The 15,624-nt window shown below is 36.2% G+C and overlaps 1 protein-coding gene across 3 annotated transcripts in view; it reads right to left on the minus strand.

Moving 5' to 3' along the window:
* Positions 1 to 610: 610 nt before the first annotated feature.
* The window catches only part of LOC145561915 (uncharacterized), a 48,366-nt gene continuing 33,352 nt past the window's right edge, over positions 611 to 15,624 (minus strand). For all 3 annotated transcript variants that reach the window (XM_081622045.1, XM_081622046.1, XM_081622044.1), the window contains 21 exons: positions 15,375 to 15,555; positions 15,033 to 15,305; positions 14,713 to 14,919; positions 13,792 to 13,846; positions 12,750 to 12,880; positions 11,732 to 12,673; positions 11,553 to 11,629; positions 10,160 to 10,556; positions 9,954 to 10,040; positions 9,179 to 9,334; positions 8,896 to 9,080; positions 7,873 to 8,412; positions 6,948 to 7,125; positions 6,648 to 6,790; positions 6,435 to 6,561; positions 5,553 to 5,774; positions 4,545 to 4,895; positions 3,118 to 3,276; positions 2,701 to 2,976; positions 1,336 to 1,618; positions 611 to 966 (listed from right to left, as the gene is read on the minus strand). In XM_081622045.1, the coding sequence (XP_081478171.1) occupies positions 1,466 to 1,618; positions 2,701 to 2,976; positions 3,118 to 3,276; positions 4,545 to 4,895; positions 5,553 to 5,774; positions 6,435 to 6,561; positions 6,648 to 6,790; positions 6,948 to 7,125; positions 7,873 to 8,412; positions 8,896 to 9,080; positions 9,179 to 9,334; positions 9,954 to 10,040; positions 10,160 to 10,556; positions 11,553 to 11,629; positions 11,732 to 12,673; positions 12,750 to 12,880; positions 13,792 to 13,846; positions 14,713 to 14,919; positions 15,033 to 15,305; positions 15,375 to 15,555 (4,840 nt within the window). In that variant the 3' untranslated portion in view covers positions 611 to 966; positions 1,336 to 1,465. The remainder of the gene's footprint in view (positions 967 to 1,335; positions 1,619 to 2,700; positions 2,977 to 3,117; positions 3,277 to 4,544; positions 4,896 to 5,552; positions 5,775 to 6,434; positions 6,562 to 6,647; positions 6,791 to 6,947; positions 7,126 to 7,872; positions 8,413 to 8,895; positions 9,081 to 9,178; positions 9,335 to 9,953; positions 10,041 to 10,159; positions 10,557 to 11,552; positions 11,630 to 11,731; positions 12,674 to 12,749; positions 12,881 to 13,791; positions 13,847 to 14,712; positions 14,920 to 15,032; positions 15,306 to 15,374; positions 15,556 to 15,624) is intronic.

Raw genomic sequence — 15,624 nt, forward strand, 5'->3', positions numbered from 1 at the left:
TATAGAATTGAAATTATTTTTACTTAATATTATTTTTTTAAGGTGAAGAGAATAAGGCCTTAGTGTAGTTACAAACTCATTATAAAAGAACTAATTGCTACATTGTTATTGAAATTCGGATATTGTATCCAAATCTAAAATCCAATAATATAAAGATTCAAGAATGTTATAATTTGTCAGCTTTGGTGGTACTGGTTAACAATACTCGTATTTGTTTATACGAATAGTATTTCCAATATATTTCCTCTATCCACTTTTACAAGCGAAGGTTTACAAGCTGTACTATGAATTTGATAATTTTTGAAAACGTATCCTTTTTTTTTTTTTTTTTTTTTTTTTTTTTTTTTTGATGATACTCCATTTTTTTAAGTTTCTAAACTCCATTACTTGTAGGTTTAGGATATTGATTTAAAACTAATATTTTCGTTAAATTCCTTCCCTTGGGTGTTAATTGTTAAGCTCTCGTTGGGAATAAATACGAGTTGTACAGATTAAATGAGAGTTCTTTCACAACAGCTTAACTATCTTCACCACTAGCTAAAAAGAAGGGTTTTCACAAATAAAATCATGTCTCTATGAACTCAGCAAATGAGAAAATTCGCGCTCAAGCTTGATCAGAACAAAATTGACTTATTTTCAATTACTTCAGTTAGGTATAAATGGGCTCCTTAGCTCATTAAGCAAAAAAGCCAGTATGCATAATCACATTGACTGTTCAAGTGAATTACATACATGGTTGTACTATGGATGTATAAAAGGAAAAAAAAAAAAAGAGAAAAAAAGAAGGCTTTAGAGCTCAATATAACCTATAGCAGAAACATCTGCAGCAATTCATGTACAAGTAATGAACTCATAATTTTATGTACACTTACTGTTTCAGGAAGGGGTCAATAAATCTCCCTCCTGAGGAAGTCAGGAAGCTTAACCTCGCATGAAGACTCTGCTGTAGCAGTATTTCCTCTATACCTGCAAAGAAATGATGAAAATTTGGGTTAAAAACTTGACCATATCCGGATGTAAAAGAGCTATAGGGTTTTTTTTTTAATTTTTATTTTTTTTTTTATTTTTTGGTTGACAAAAAGAGCTATAGGAGTTAATAGCCCTGTATAAGACGGTTTGGGAGAGATCAGGCCGAACAGAAAATAATATAAAATATGCCCACATCCAATTTCTAAGATAAATGATATTTATGCATATTTGCCCAAAACAAACCATCCAGATTTACTCAGCTCAATTAGTAATCACAACTCACAAAGATTGGCTTTGTGAGCTCAAAACCTTGCAAACAGATGAGATCAACAAAATCATCAAACAGTATAAGATTTTTACCATTACCTTTTTGGATAGAAAGTGCATGTACAAAGCGTGCCAGAATTGGAGAACTCCAACATAATTTTACATACTGATGGTGTATGTTTGGGAGGCGGGATAAATCAAGCTCCATGACAGTTGGAATAACTTTGCTCTAGCCAGGGCTACTTCCAAATAATGACCTTGTAGGAACTGATGCTGGGAATTGTCCTGTAGACCACACACTAACCCCTTCCTTGGGCACTGAATCTCCATTTGCGTGATCAGCCTTTGGGGAATACGGTCTTGTAACCTTTTTTAGGGGTCCCTGAATAACATTTGAAAACATATGAAGCGTTATATAATATATGATTGCCACTCCAACAGTCTACAGCTATGTAATGAAAAAAAAAAAACAAGTTACAAAACAGTGCATAATACTGTTAAGGGAAGCAGCAAGAAAGATGCCAAATAAAAGAAATAGCAGCATATAAAAGGGATAGCAACATATAAAAGGGATATCAACATATAGAAGGGAGTCTGTGTCCTGCACTTCTACACAAACCAAACTACCTTAATTAAAAGTACCAACTAATTATACCTTCTCTGGGGAGTTGCTACTTGCTCCAGCAGAAGAGGAATACTTTAAACACTGAAGATTTAGTGGCAGAATCATTACAGAGATTTTTCTTGCAACATCTCTAACGCACGAAAAAAAATATTCCAGTAGATTCACATAATTGCCAATTTGGGCATTTTGGGGTATTCATATTTAATATTTTAAGCTGCTGAAGATGTTACACACAGAAAGATAAATGGCTTTTCAGAGTTCAGAATATCAAATAAGAACTGATTCAAACCTATCCAATAATCATTGTCACAAATTATTTAGATTTTTTTGGGTATTTACTCCGTTTATAAAAAAGCAAACAGTCCCTTATATCTGATCCTGAGGGGAACCTTACAATCTCAGGCAGGATCTCGATTATGAAATCTTTGCTTCCAAAAGTACCTCAACTCGAACAAGAAGCATTCAAATATTGCTAGAACAACAGTTCTTTTCACTCATAAATACCAAAGAGTTTCCCTCAGACAAGAAAACATTCTGAGGAGCTTCATCTCTTCACATAGACACATACACAAACCATTGTGGTTAACCACACAGAAAGAATTAGGCATTGATTTTCCTTTCCCATTATTCCAATACTATCATGATTGCATCCAATGACACAAAATTTTCAACCCCCACCCCTAGATGGCCAAACCTAGATGTAATAACTCATCTCTTACAGTAAGCAGTTAAAGAATTTATGACCTCCAATAATAAGGAGACCTGTGACCCAAAAACTAAAGACGAAAAGGCAGAAAAAATTGAAAATATTAGGACTGATAAGCATAACTCATCCTCACCTTCGACTTATTAGGTCCATAGGTGCTCATTGCTTGCTCAATTGCAGCATAAACCTTAAAAGCTTGGTTAGAATCACGGTTGCATCTGACTTTACGAAATTGATCCTTGGTCTCTATTGATTTGGTTTGAAGGTATAGGATAACGCGTGAAGGTGGTGCATCGGGTTGGTCTTTCTTTCCATGAGTCAACTCCATAGTTACCAAGTCATCCCATATAACATCCCACAGTATTGAACACGGATCTTTGGCTGCACTGAATTTAATGTTCAAGGGCTGCTGAAATTTTTTAAAAAATGCAGAATCAATAATTCAGAGTCTTGGACACTAGCAAGATTAGTATTGAAAAGTAATGCCTGCAGTAAAAGTATACAAACAGGATGAACAAGAACTGTCCCATTTTGCATAATTCCCACTTACTTGCAGAAGTACAGCTCTACGATGGGTGACTATAAAGATTTTTCCTTTAGGAAGCATAAAATGGTCTTCATAGGCATCTGATAAAGCAAACTTCCCACGCACTTTGAACAAATCAACCTGGCGAAGAAAAGAGCCTGATTCTGCCAGCTGTAGTATAACCTTCATAATGAAAACATAAAAAAAAAGGTGAATTCAATTGAGTTTTACATTGCTATAACATAATAATATAATGACACAAAATATAGATGTAATGCGAATTCGATCAGCCCTTGGTATCTATATTTAGGCTTACATAAAAGATTATCATTATTTGTAGCGCATATCTTGCCAGGAAAATGACAATTATAATATAATATGTAAAGCTCTAACTGCTAACAATAAGCATTTAATATTGACAAGGTAGTATTTTAGGCATAATTAGGATCATTTTTCTCTAATTTTAGCGTTTCTAGCCTCAAAATTTCTTATTTTCACTTTTCATATACCTTTTTTTTTTTTTTTTTTTTTTTTTTTTTTGAAACAATCACTTTTCAAGTTTTCATATACTTGAATTTAGAATAGTGGATTAACAAGTTTTCATCCTTTTTAATTTTTATTTTACTTTTATATATTTTCACATCGCCTTTGAAACATTTTATTCACATTTCCTTTTATTTCATTAAAATTTCATCTTCTAAACCTTGAATTTACCTAGGTTTTGTTTTCTTTTTACTGGTATGATAACCCATCTAATTAGAAGGAAAGCCCAAGTAGGAGTGAAGCCCCACTTTAAATGCGAACAGACGGCAGCCCATTATTGTAGTATGTAAGGTTAGTGTTTGAACCTCTCCCTATCATCGTTCACTTTGACCTTGTCATAGTTTAATGACAATTGTTAGTTATTAGCTTATTTCATTTTTGTTTAAGTTGGTAATTGACAACTTTCAACCCTGCCTAACTTATTATAAGTAACACTCGCTGGTAAAAACAAGAGGCCAGTCTGGTAGCTTGAGCTCAGGAATCAAGTTAAACGACACTATTTTCCGTCATACTGTATTTCCCAATATGGCATTAAATTGAGTTTGTGACAAAATCATGAATTAATTGGTGTTACTAATGTAATATTAATGCTTAACCTCCATTTTTTTTATGATGTACCCATATACAGTTGACTCTATTTTCTAGGAGAGTTGATTAAGAAAAAGGTGGATAAAATAAGAGAGAGGGGGGGGGGGGGTTCAAAAGGTGGGTAGGTGTAACCGTGTAAGAAAAAGGGGAATAAAATGAAGTGGAAATGGGACATACCATAAAAACAAAAAAACGGTGGGAACATCTATAAGAAACACAGAAAGTATATAGCTTCATATCATGTTTTTGAAAGAAAGGGACCAATAAAGACGATCCTCTTCTAATTCAATAATAACATGCAAATCAGAACCACAAATTACCTGTCCTTGTGCTTTATACTCATCATAAGGTCGAAGCAGGTTATCACCACTTACTACACGTGGCAATCTCCTTCGTAAAAGTTGCACTTCAGAAGTTAAAGCAGCTTGTATTTTCATTCTCATTGCATTGGCACCCTCAGTAGTTTTTGCAATAAGATCCAGCACACCACTCACTGGCTGCGCAGCAACACCTATTATTCCTTTTCCAACACCTTGAACGAATCCCTCAACACCAGATGATTTTGCACCCTCAATAGGCTTTGTAAACATTCCCGTTACTCCTCTGAATACACTTTTTGCTAGTGCTCCACCTCCCTCTCGGACAATATCACCGAAGTCACCCACTTTCTCCTGCAATAAACACATATTATAATGAGGCTATTGCTTCTGGACATATAACTTGACCATTCATTTTATTATTAAGACAATCTGCTACACATGAGCTCAAAGACGTCTTATGGAAAACACAATTCTGTTTCTTTAGGGGATGAATGTAAGGAAAAATACAATGCATCTGCTTCGTATAGATATAAAAGAAAAGAAAATATACAGTGATTTCTTCACATTTAAGCCATCAGTCCTAAACCTGATTATTATCAACTCTCTGCCTAAGTTTCCATATGAAAGCTTGTCTTTGTCAGACCTGACTATTGGAACTTTATCAATAGTAATAGGTTGAAATTCTTGAAAAGATTGAACCTTCAGTACTAGACTATGTTAATTATTACTTCGCATCGCGTTTTAAATTGACAATGATTTAAGGGGTTTCATGGCTTCCAAGAGATTAAAAAATCTAGATTCTTAGTTTATTTTCCAGCAACAATTTGTAATACTACCCAGTCCATCAGCTCTTCCAATCAACTAGAATATTAGAAACTAAGTCAATCCTACTCATGATTTTACAGCAGTGAATTACAAAACAGCAAAAATAAATCAACTGAATTCTGTGTACACCAAGCAACATAATTGCCAGGAAAATATAAAGGTTCAGATATAAGCAAAAAAAACCTTGTTTTGTCTGCTCTGGATAAATTTCTTATCCATTGATATTGCCGCAGCACCTTTACTCATATGTTCCAGTGCACTGCTTGCATTCCCAAGTATATCAACACCAGAAAGCAGCTGAAGAGGTTGACTAAGCAGATCCTTCTGAATATTTGAGGTAGCATTACTGATAATAGCACTTTGTCGCATAGAAACATTTTCCACAAACCTCTGGTGTATCCTCACCTAATTATTACAGGACAAAGTGACAATCAGGATCGCAATCTTAGCTTCAAAATTTATATTAAGAAACAAACACCACCACAAAACAGAAGAGTAAGGGCATGCTTAATAAGTGGTGTGTTCATGGCTGCTGTAGGAACATCAATTGGTAGCGTCTGATCAGACCTGGGTTATACCCTATATGATGTAGATTCAAACCCTAAGCTGATCCATCGGGTCTAATAAAATAATATCATTACCCAGGTGGCCAGATCCATAGGGATTATCTTCCAAAGTGGTTCTCAAACTTACTGACTTTACAATTTTTTAGTGGACCAATCTTCTGCACCTTAATTATATGTAATATCTCTATTTCTAAAAGTTCTCAAAACTTTCCTTCTCGTCATTTTCAGAAACTTCAAACACTTACAATTTATTCTATATTTGTGAAACCGTTAATACCACCTTACCCCTCTTACCCCACTATATTCACATTTTTCCACTCACTCTCTTACTTCATCAACCTTATTCAAACACCTACCTTCCTTTTTACACTCTCTTATGATAGCCTACAATGGAAAGAAACTATTGTGTGACTAGACTACAATGGAAAGAAACTCTTATGATAGCCTACAATGGAAAGAGACTCCAACTGAAGACAATGATTAAGGAAACATTTCTTACTGGCATATTTTCCATATTCCCCAGTGCTGTCATCAAGGATGCCCAAAAACCAAGGACACCCTTTGGTCGTTGAGTTGGTGACATAATCATTGACACCTTCAATCGTACTTCCGAGATGTCAAGAACCCTATAAAAAAAAAAAATTATCGAGAAGTTAGTAGCCACAACAGTCGAAACATGATCCAACAATACAGTTCAAATAACTTCTAATACCCAATTTGGATGATTGGATCAATGGAAACAGCATTTGTCTTTGCAGCATTTATCCTATTCAGGTTAATCTGTTGAATCATCTCATGAAGGCGCCATATGATTGGCTCGTGAACATTTATTAAAAATGCAGTGTTGTCACTTCCCTGTTCCAAATCATAAGATGACAATCAATTCCAAAAGATTGATCACAAGGAAAAAAAGAATCCCCCCCCAACCCATATAAATGGGTTAAAAGGAAAACAGAATCTTAGCATATTAAGGTTTTTTAAAAGAAAAAAAGAATATAGATTGAAAAATTACATGGAATCCTATATAAGGATAGACACACAAATCTAGTGACCCATTTGATTGTGATGTCACAGAGAATTTTAAGATATAGTCGATCTCCTCTTTGACCTTCTGCGGTCTAAAAAGAACTGGCATGGGAGCCAATGGGAGCTGATTGTCCACTTGAAGTCCACGCATTTTCAATTTAAATCTGCATTGAAAAGACAATGCCCAAGCTCAATCAGTGGTCATCAATAATGCAACTATTATTGGTGCAAATTAAAAAGCAGTTTAGATCACAAAAACAACAATACATTGAACAATCACAAGAGCTAAGCTTAATCAAACTACAACACAACACAGTTCCAATGACCTATAAACTAAGCTTAATCAAACTAAGACATAACATAGTTTCAATGATTTTCTATGAGCTAAGCTTAATCAAACCATAACATAGCATATTTCTAGGAAAATACTTGTACAAAAAAGTTCAACTGCAAATATAATATGTACTTCATCCCATACAAATATTGCTAATGACCAAACACATGGATAAAGAAAGCCAGTAAATATTACTGTCCAAATTGACTTGATAAAAGTAACCATGTGTTAGTGCTCTACGACTTTTCACAAAGAAATCAAGGAAATTAGAAAATAACTTTTAGAGTGTGGTAAATTAATGCATTAAATATACAAAAACATAATGAATAAAACTATACAGTTGAAATAAACCAAAATGGAAAGGAGGACAACTACTTCAAGACAATCAACTTGAAATTTGATCCTATTCTGAAAAGCTTTCTTTATATCAAAACAATGGACTACTTAACCCATCCTCTTGATAATAATCCCAGGAAAAAAACAGAGGGTGCGACTCAGTTAGAAATATTCTTGTAAAGGATATATATATATATATATATATATATGACAGTAAGCAAGCAAGTGCATTATGACCTACCTACTAGTCCCAGAGCCTAAGCCAGTAGAATGTGACAGAAGAAGATTCTGAACTGACAAATAAAGAATTTCTTCTGGTGTATGGTCAATAACAGACAAACCAAGCTCAGAAAGCTCAACAACTACATGGAATTCGGCACTCGAGGTAGATGAAGGATACTCATACTCAGGTTCAGCACTGGGAAGGGGTGATACAGATGATGGAATTCTTTTCTGCACACCTGGTGCAGGATCATCTTGAGGCATCCAATCACTAAGTTTAACCACATTCATCTTCTCTTCTTTAACAATGGCCACCCGTATAGCTCTAGTTGGTCCGTCTCCAACATTCATGGGCTGGTGATCAAATACCTCATCTATATTGTATTTCACTGCCCTCTGTGGATCAGATCCATCTACAAATAACTCCAACAAACGCCGCCTTCCAACATCTTCCCATAGATATGAAGCGGCTGCATTTGGAGGAAGGCACCTCCACGAATCACTAGTTCCGTCAACTTGGCGGAAGTGAATGGGGAAAAACATAGAACGATTCTCAATCCTGGTAAGAGACAGCTATTAGTCACTTGAGCCCATAAATACCAGGAACAAAAATGATATACACGCATATAATACTGAGAGCAATACACTGGCAAGGAAGGTCACAAGTTGCAATAGTTCAATACCTTCACAAGTGAAATTCACAATACGATATGACTTCCGTCATTTAATTCAAAGTAAAACTCCTAATTCTTAAGTTTTTATAATCAATTGAGATGGATTTAATTCAATTACAGAATAAGGATCAAATTCGAAATTCCCCAAATATCACAGTTATTCAGATTTTTAAACCAAGAATTGCACATAGAAAGACCAAAAAATTATAGCAGCATCCTAAAATAGTACTTACTTTAATCTCAAGTTCTCAACAATAGCTGAAGCTCATAAGCCAAATGGAACAGATGAAGACACTATTTTCATAATTGTAGTCATGATCCAGGATTCAGATATGATAATTATACCTGAAACTGGAACAAAAACATACCTGTATGGACTAGACAGTGAATTTGGACGGAAAATAACTTCATAACGCGAATTTCCAGTGCCACTTCTCACAGCTACCCTTAAAATCAACTCCTTGCTGCCTGAGTCACTTTCCAGAACAATGGACATCATTCCTTCAGACCCAACACTAAATGGTCTGCTCCACTTATAGCCATCCACCCGCAGCTGAAGCAAACAGTGAATGTCAATAACCTTAGGGCAAAGACAAATAATGATATTTAGAAGTCATCTTCACATAATGAAGATAAATCTACTTTCTATACCTTTAACATTTCAACTTTAGAAGATGAGTGCCATCTAATGGCTTTTGGAGGATCTGTGGGGCAAATGTGGTCCACAAATGGAGCATGACACTGCTGAATATACACACTAAAACCAACTCTATTTATATACAATGTGTGTGGCTGGAAACGAATAACCTGAAAGTTTCAAATTCACATATCATTATTTGCAACACAAACTTTTGAAGGAGAATCAAATAGGCAAAGTCAACAACACCAAAAGAACTACAGAGAGATAATACACTTCGATAAAAAAAAATGTTGGGTCAACACAGAGCAAGAAAATAAGTGAAAAATATACAGATTAACAAAATAATTAATCATTCAACTTGAATAAGAAGTAGCATCTTATATTGATATCAACATTATTACAGCATTAAACATACATTTGCTTACTACTCTCAAGAAACTATGAAATATGAAATGAAGTAGCAGATCAGTTAGTTGCTTTATTGTATTAAACAAAGTTCAAAATGCCTCTAATCCGTAAGACCAACCCAAACCCAAAAGTTCAGGGTCAGGGCAAGCACTATTCATCTCGTGACTCAATCCTACTTGACCTACAACAATCTGAACTCAAAGATGACCTATCCAAGTGACCAAACCTGACTTAACAAGCCTAGGTATGATTAATATCAATAACTTCCTCAAGAACACGTCAAAAAGAGCCCTTAATCAAAATAATCACGATGATTAAAAATTTACGCTTCTTGCAGGCTCAACATAAAAAGACCATCTTCAAACACAGAATTCTTACCTTTGTTCTATCTGAAGTCATGTTCAGCTGTGCTGAAAACTTATAGTAAGATCCCTCCGAGCAAAAGGCTGTAACATCGACCCGCCCCTGATAATAGTTCACAATATTACATCATTAGTGCGGCTTTGTGTGATGCCTTTCACAGCAACGGGGAAAATAAAAAATAACTTCCACTAAAAGAGCACAAAGGATCCTAAATCCACTACCTTTTTCTCAAGCTCAACAAGTGAAATACCCGGACTGTAGTTCTCAGAATCAAAAATAGCTAGAGCAATCCCGACTTTAGGTGACAAATATGTATCATTACGAGATGTGAAGAGATGAACATTTCCACGTCCAACATAATCTTGGGGGGAGAGCATGCTGGGTACCGAGCTAGTATCCCCAATCACATCCAAGACCTGAACATTCTTCCTGGGGGCTGAATATTTTGCAGATTTAAAAATGCTACTGTCTCCATTATCAAGAGACTCAATCTCCACCATCCGATATGCCAGAGGCAGAGAGGAATCATTAACAATCCAGTAAGGGACAAACAATCTGATGGTTTTGGGTGCAGCACTGGTGCCTCCCAAGTCACGCTCAATGCTTACACGCAGCCTCCTGTAAATCCATAAGAATACACAAAATGATAAGATCCAGAGTAACAGCAAGCGGAGTAAACAAGCACCTTACATGTAATTATTTATCTTCATAGATATAGAGGGAGATCATTTTAGATAGGAGAATGTAATTACACGTGGATTTTACGCAAAGCAGTTTTAGCTCATGTGGAAATTCAGCTAGGATGTTCGGGCCCAGGTGTGGGAATCAGATATGGATCATAATCAGGAAATTCATTTACTATTCAAAATATTGAAAAAGATTTTAAAAAAAAAAATTACTGTTCAAATCTTGAAAAAGGTAAAAACGAAAGAAAACAAAAATTAGATAGAGAAGTAAACAGTCAATCACACGAGTTTATCCCCACTCCACATTCAAAACATAAAAAGGGGGGCAAAAGTAGATACGCAGATCTGAGTAGGGAAGTTGTCAAAGGTGGACCAGCTTTCCCATCACTGGAGAAGAATATCAGCAGGGTTACTGGGACCAGTCTGCTCATCTTTTCCTTCCGCACAAAAGCCACAATGTCTTGGCTCTTGTTATAGAGGATCCAAACTTCTATGTTAGATGTATGGTTTCTGAGTGCTAATACCACTCTCTCTCCCAAGAGTCCAACACGGATCCCATATCCGCACCCAGGTCATATAGTGTCAGCACTGGTACGTGAGGTTGTGAGCTGAGTCCGAGTATCACAGAAATTCAGAATAGATATTTCCATACGAAGCTGAAGTTTGGAGGCAAGAGAAACATATCCAACATAGTCTACTGCCCCTCTTTATTCCTAATCAATTTAGACTAGAGTAGAGATGAGCTAATCAACAGCATACTAACATTTTAGCATTTAAGTGAACAGGGAAAACCCAGCTCCAGAACTAAAACAGTTTCCAGACACAGCTCCAAACTTTCCACCCCCCCCCCCCCCCCTCTCCTCCATGAGAGTTTGAATTAATTTATTACAGAAAAAAAAAAGGAAAAAAAAAAAGAAAGATAAAACACCTTTTAGTGTGCTGCTGAACCATCCAGAATGAGGAAACAATATCATCAGATGAGAGATCCAAGATGACAACAGATTCCTGATAAGGAAATAGTAGCTTGTCATAAAAAATAGAGGAGTAAAAGAGCCTGCTAATATCTACTGACATGGTTTATAAAATACCAACTAGTGAACTACATACCTTCTCCATAGTCCAACCACCCTGAACAAACAAGGAAAGATATACGGGTTTCCTGAGATCTGCAGCATGTATATTCGCACTTTTTCTGGAATAAATTTTACCCTGCTGTAGCTCAATACCTTTTCCATCTTTCTTCCTCTGCCAAATTGAGAATTCAGCCGGACTAGGAAGTCGATTCTCCAACTTTAGTGGGGAATTTATGGAAATCTTCCAATCATAAACAGGTGCATTTAACTCTGTATGATGAATTGATGCATCTATACCAACACTAAGCCAAAACTGTTGATTTTGGGTGCTGGGTATGCAACATAATAAGACATCCTTTTTCTCAAGTTCATTCAGCTTCATTGTACTCTGCCTAGAGAGCAGACCCTGTTCTGTAGGGTGTTGCTCTTTTCCGCCTGTTAAGGGGAGGCCTAGACTAGATGTAAGACCCCAAGAGTAAGATGAGCCAGACAAATCAACATAAGGACGAACATGGAGACAATCTTCAGAATCCTTAGATATGCATCTCCAAGGTAGAATATAGTTTGATCCAGGATCTAGTGTTACAATATTCTCCATTCCAAGACGAATATCTCTTATCCTTGAATCAATCATAGATAAAGGGCACAGAGACAAGTCTAACTTAACATTGGTCTCATTGACAACAGTTGCAAGACCTCTAAAAATGGCATGCTTCTTCCCATGTCTTGTGATGACTTCCATAGCAAGAAGATTGCCCTCCAAACTTTTTGGAAAAACTGATAATGGAAGAACAGACCGAGAGTTCTCCCAAGGGCCATCAGGGCGAAGTGCAATCCAGAAACCCACATCAGAGTCAACTTCATTATTGTTAGTCGTATCCTTCTGTAAATCTACAACTAATTTTCGCTCAAAATAAGATGTAGAAACCAGCAGAGAGCCAATATTCATCACGCCTCCCTCATTTTCTTCCTGATCCTGATGAAGGAATAAGATATTATGATATATAATAATGATAATAAGCATGTACAAAATCAAAGTAGGTTGTACTGACCCTTCTCCTCAGTGGATGTGACACGATATTTTTAAAAGCATTTTGCTGATGCAACATCCTTGATGATGCTATCTTAGTAAGAGTACTTGAGCCATGTCCAGCAGGAAAGGATGATGCTCCAACAACTTCGCCTGTGTCCAATGATTAAACCAGGGAATTGACTTTTAAAACAATTTCCACAAAAGAAAGCTAGATCTAGCTATATAAATTTCCCAATTATATATAATCCAAAAATGCCTATAGCAGTCCAGATTCACACAAGTCTGATGAGTCAACAGAACCTACACTTAATGTCTACAACAGAACCTACACTTAATGTCTAGTTTGTTGATCTGTCATGATTCATGAACAGCAATGAAACACGAGGTCATGTCACAGGATATTCTCTTAGACCAAGTGGTGTACATGGATACTTATTTAGTTCAAATATAAGGTAAATCATCTCCACTTAGACCACTAGGCTGTATTTTAATTTTTATGATACATGTGAAACCAAGCAACTGTGATTTAAAAAAGATAATAAAAGTTATAGAACCATAAACTCTTTATTCCAGCAAGTACACTTTTTTCATTGAGTCAAGGGGGTGCCTCCCATTCATAGTCAATTAACATTATATGGTTGATACTATATAGTAGCATATTAGCTAAACATCTTAAATACAAGGCATATTTAAACCTTTGCAATCAGTCTTCATGTTCAGCTATGCAGCTAAACACTAGGAGAGAAATGTGACATGAAATCTAAAAAAACCCTATGCAAATGGATTCCTACTAGCCCAAAGGATGAACACACACAAGATACCTTATAAGTAACTCCATAGAGGACTCCTCTCCCCTCTTTCCTCCCCCCCCCCCCCCCCCCTCTTCCCCATGACACATATACGCAAATAATGATGTATCAACTATCACCATCTCAACGTCCACCTGGCACTGAACAAACTAAAGCAATTGGTAACAGCTTAAGCAAATATACAATCTTGATATCACAACCGACAAACTTCTACAGATGAATAAAAACAGCTACAATAGAAGTAATGCATACCTTTCCCGGCTTTAGCAGCAAGGTTGGTGACTTCTGCTTCCAGTTTAGCAGTACCCTGTCAAATTGCAAGATAAATTTTAAAACATAAAGGTATATTTGTGAGCAATAGAAGGGAAGCATGTCAAATAAAGTAAAGATCTTTTATGAGCATTGTAACACAGGAGAGTCAAGTTGTAAATTATTTGATGATAGAACAAACATTTAAATTCATTTGATAGCCTACCAAACAAACGTGTGTGTGTGCGTGTGTGTGTGTGTGTGTGTGTGTGTGTGAGAGAGAGAGAGAGAGAGAGAGAGAGAGAGAGGGAGAGAGAGAGAGAGGGAGGGAGTTTCTCTCTCACATTAAATCATCCCTCCTAACTATTTTGAGTCAACATCCTTTGGTCTTCTCTCTTGCTCACAACATGTTTAACGAACTTAAGAGCCAATATTTCCATACCAGTTGAGAAAAGCACTCACCATTTAGTACACATTTTCTTTCAATTGGTGCTTCAATAAATAGATCAAGATTTAATGGGACCCTAAATCTGAAAGTTTGCAATATCCCTTGGGAGTTTGTGGATGATAAGGAATGGTTTGAATTTCAGAAGCAGAAAATCAAGTAGTGAGGTTAATTAGGATAGAGTGGTATTTGGGAGTGTTATGCTTAAGTGATATTCGGCATAATTGACACACACAACTTTTGCGAATGTTGGTATGAATTTCTGGATGTTTTAAATTTGAGGAGCATCCAATATGATTTTGACTGTCTAAAAATCTTTGTTGTTGGTGATTTCAGTTTCAAATTTGTTTCATAAATATTTTTTGTGATTCCATATGCAAAATATTCCGGATGAGTACTTACCCCTCAGCATTTCCAAAGTTTCATAGAGAATTTAACACCATCCCTAACCTGAGCAATGAGAAAATGCATAGAGATACCTTTTGAGGAACTTCAAATATGAAAAGCTCATCCCACTTGGCAGTGCCCAGATCAGCATCAAGAGCTTTTGTTACGAATGGTCTAACACATTTGGTCCGCGCACTCTGAGGGAAGAACTTCTGTTGATCAGTTGGTGGGTTGTCCACCACAAGACGCAGAGCACAGAAAAAGTTATGGCTATTGCCATCATCAACAATGGGTATATCCTGCATTATTTCATAAAGAAGTCAGGTCTTTCCTTCAGAGGCTGGGCAACCACAAAGGAAGTTATTAACTTATAATAGCATCTCAGATTAAAGTTTTTATAAGACTATCACACCTTTGCTTCTAAAACTCTGACAGCAATGTAATAGCGTGATTCCCCATTTTTGTCAGTGACATTTAATTTATCAGAAAGCCGAGGAGGTGGAAGCCAGACTGCAGTGGATCTATTATCATGTAAAACTTCAACTGTATTGGAGTTCTGCTCAAGCTTCTTGATATAAATATCACACCCAAGCTTATTTTCCACAACTATAGTCTTAAGATCATCTTCATCTAATGCAGAAAGAGATAAACCATCTTCACCTCTCTGATGAAGAAGAACAGATTCCTGCAAGTTGCTAAGCATAAGACTTTTACTAACAGCCATAATAAACATAATCTCCAGCTTTTATATTACCTCATTCAACTTCGCTGCTCTAAGCTCAAGTTCTCTCTGCCTTTTCCAAGAAACAACGGCCTCTGCAAAAGAATCAAGGTTGGCAGCGCTGATATTTAGGTTTAAGATAGTGGTTGCAGCGATGCGCAGTGTCTTCCCAAGCCCCGGAGTTTGATGAGTACTGGTATCATAAGTGTCAAACCTCCAAGGAATAGAAAAAAAATATCAGCTTCAAATTTGGGTTTAGATAGAATAAGAGATCAGAAGCGTC

The sequence above is a fragment of the Chenopodium album genome, chromosome 10, assembly GCF_948465745.1.
Source record: "Chenopodium album chromosome 10, dcCheAlbu1.1, whole genome shotgun sequence".
NCBI classification, from domain to species: Eukaryota; Viridiplantae; Streptophyta; class Magnoliopsida; order Caryophyllales; family Amaranthaceae; genus Chenopodium; species Chenopodium album.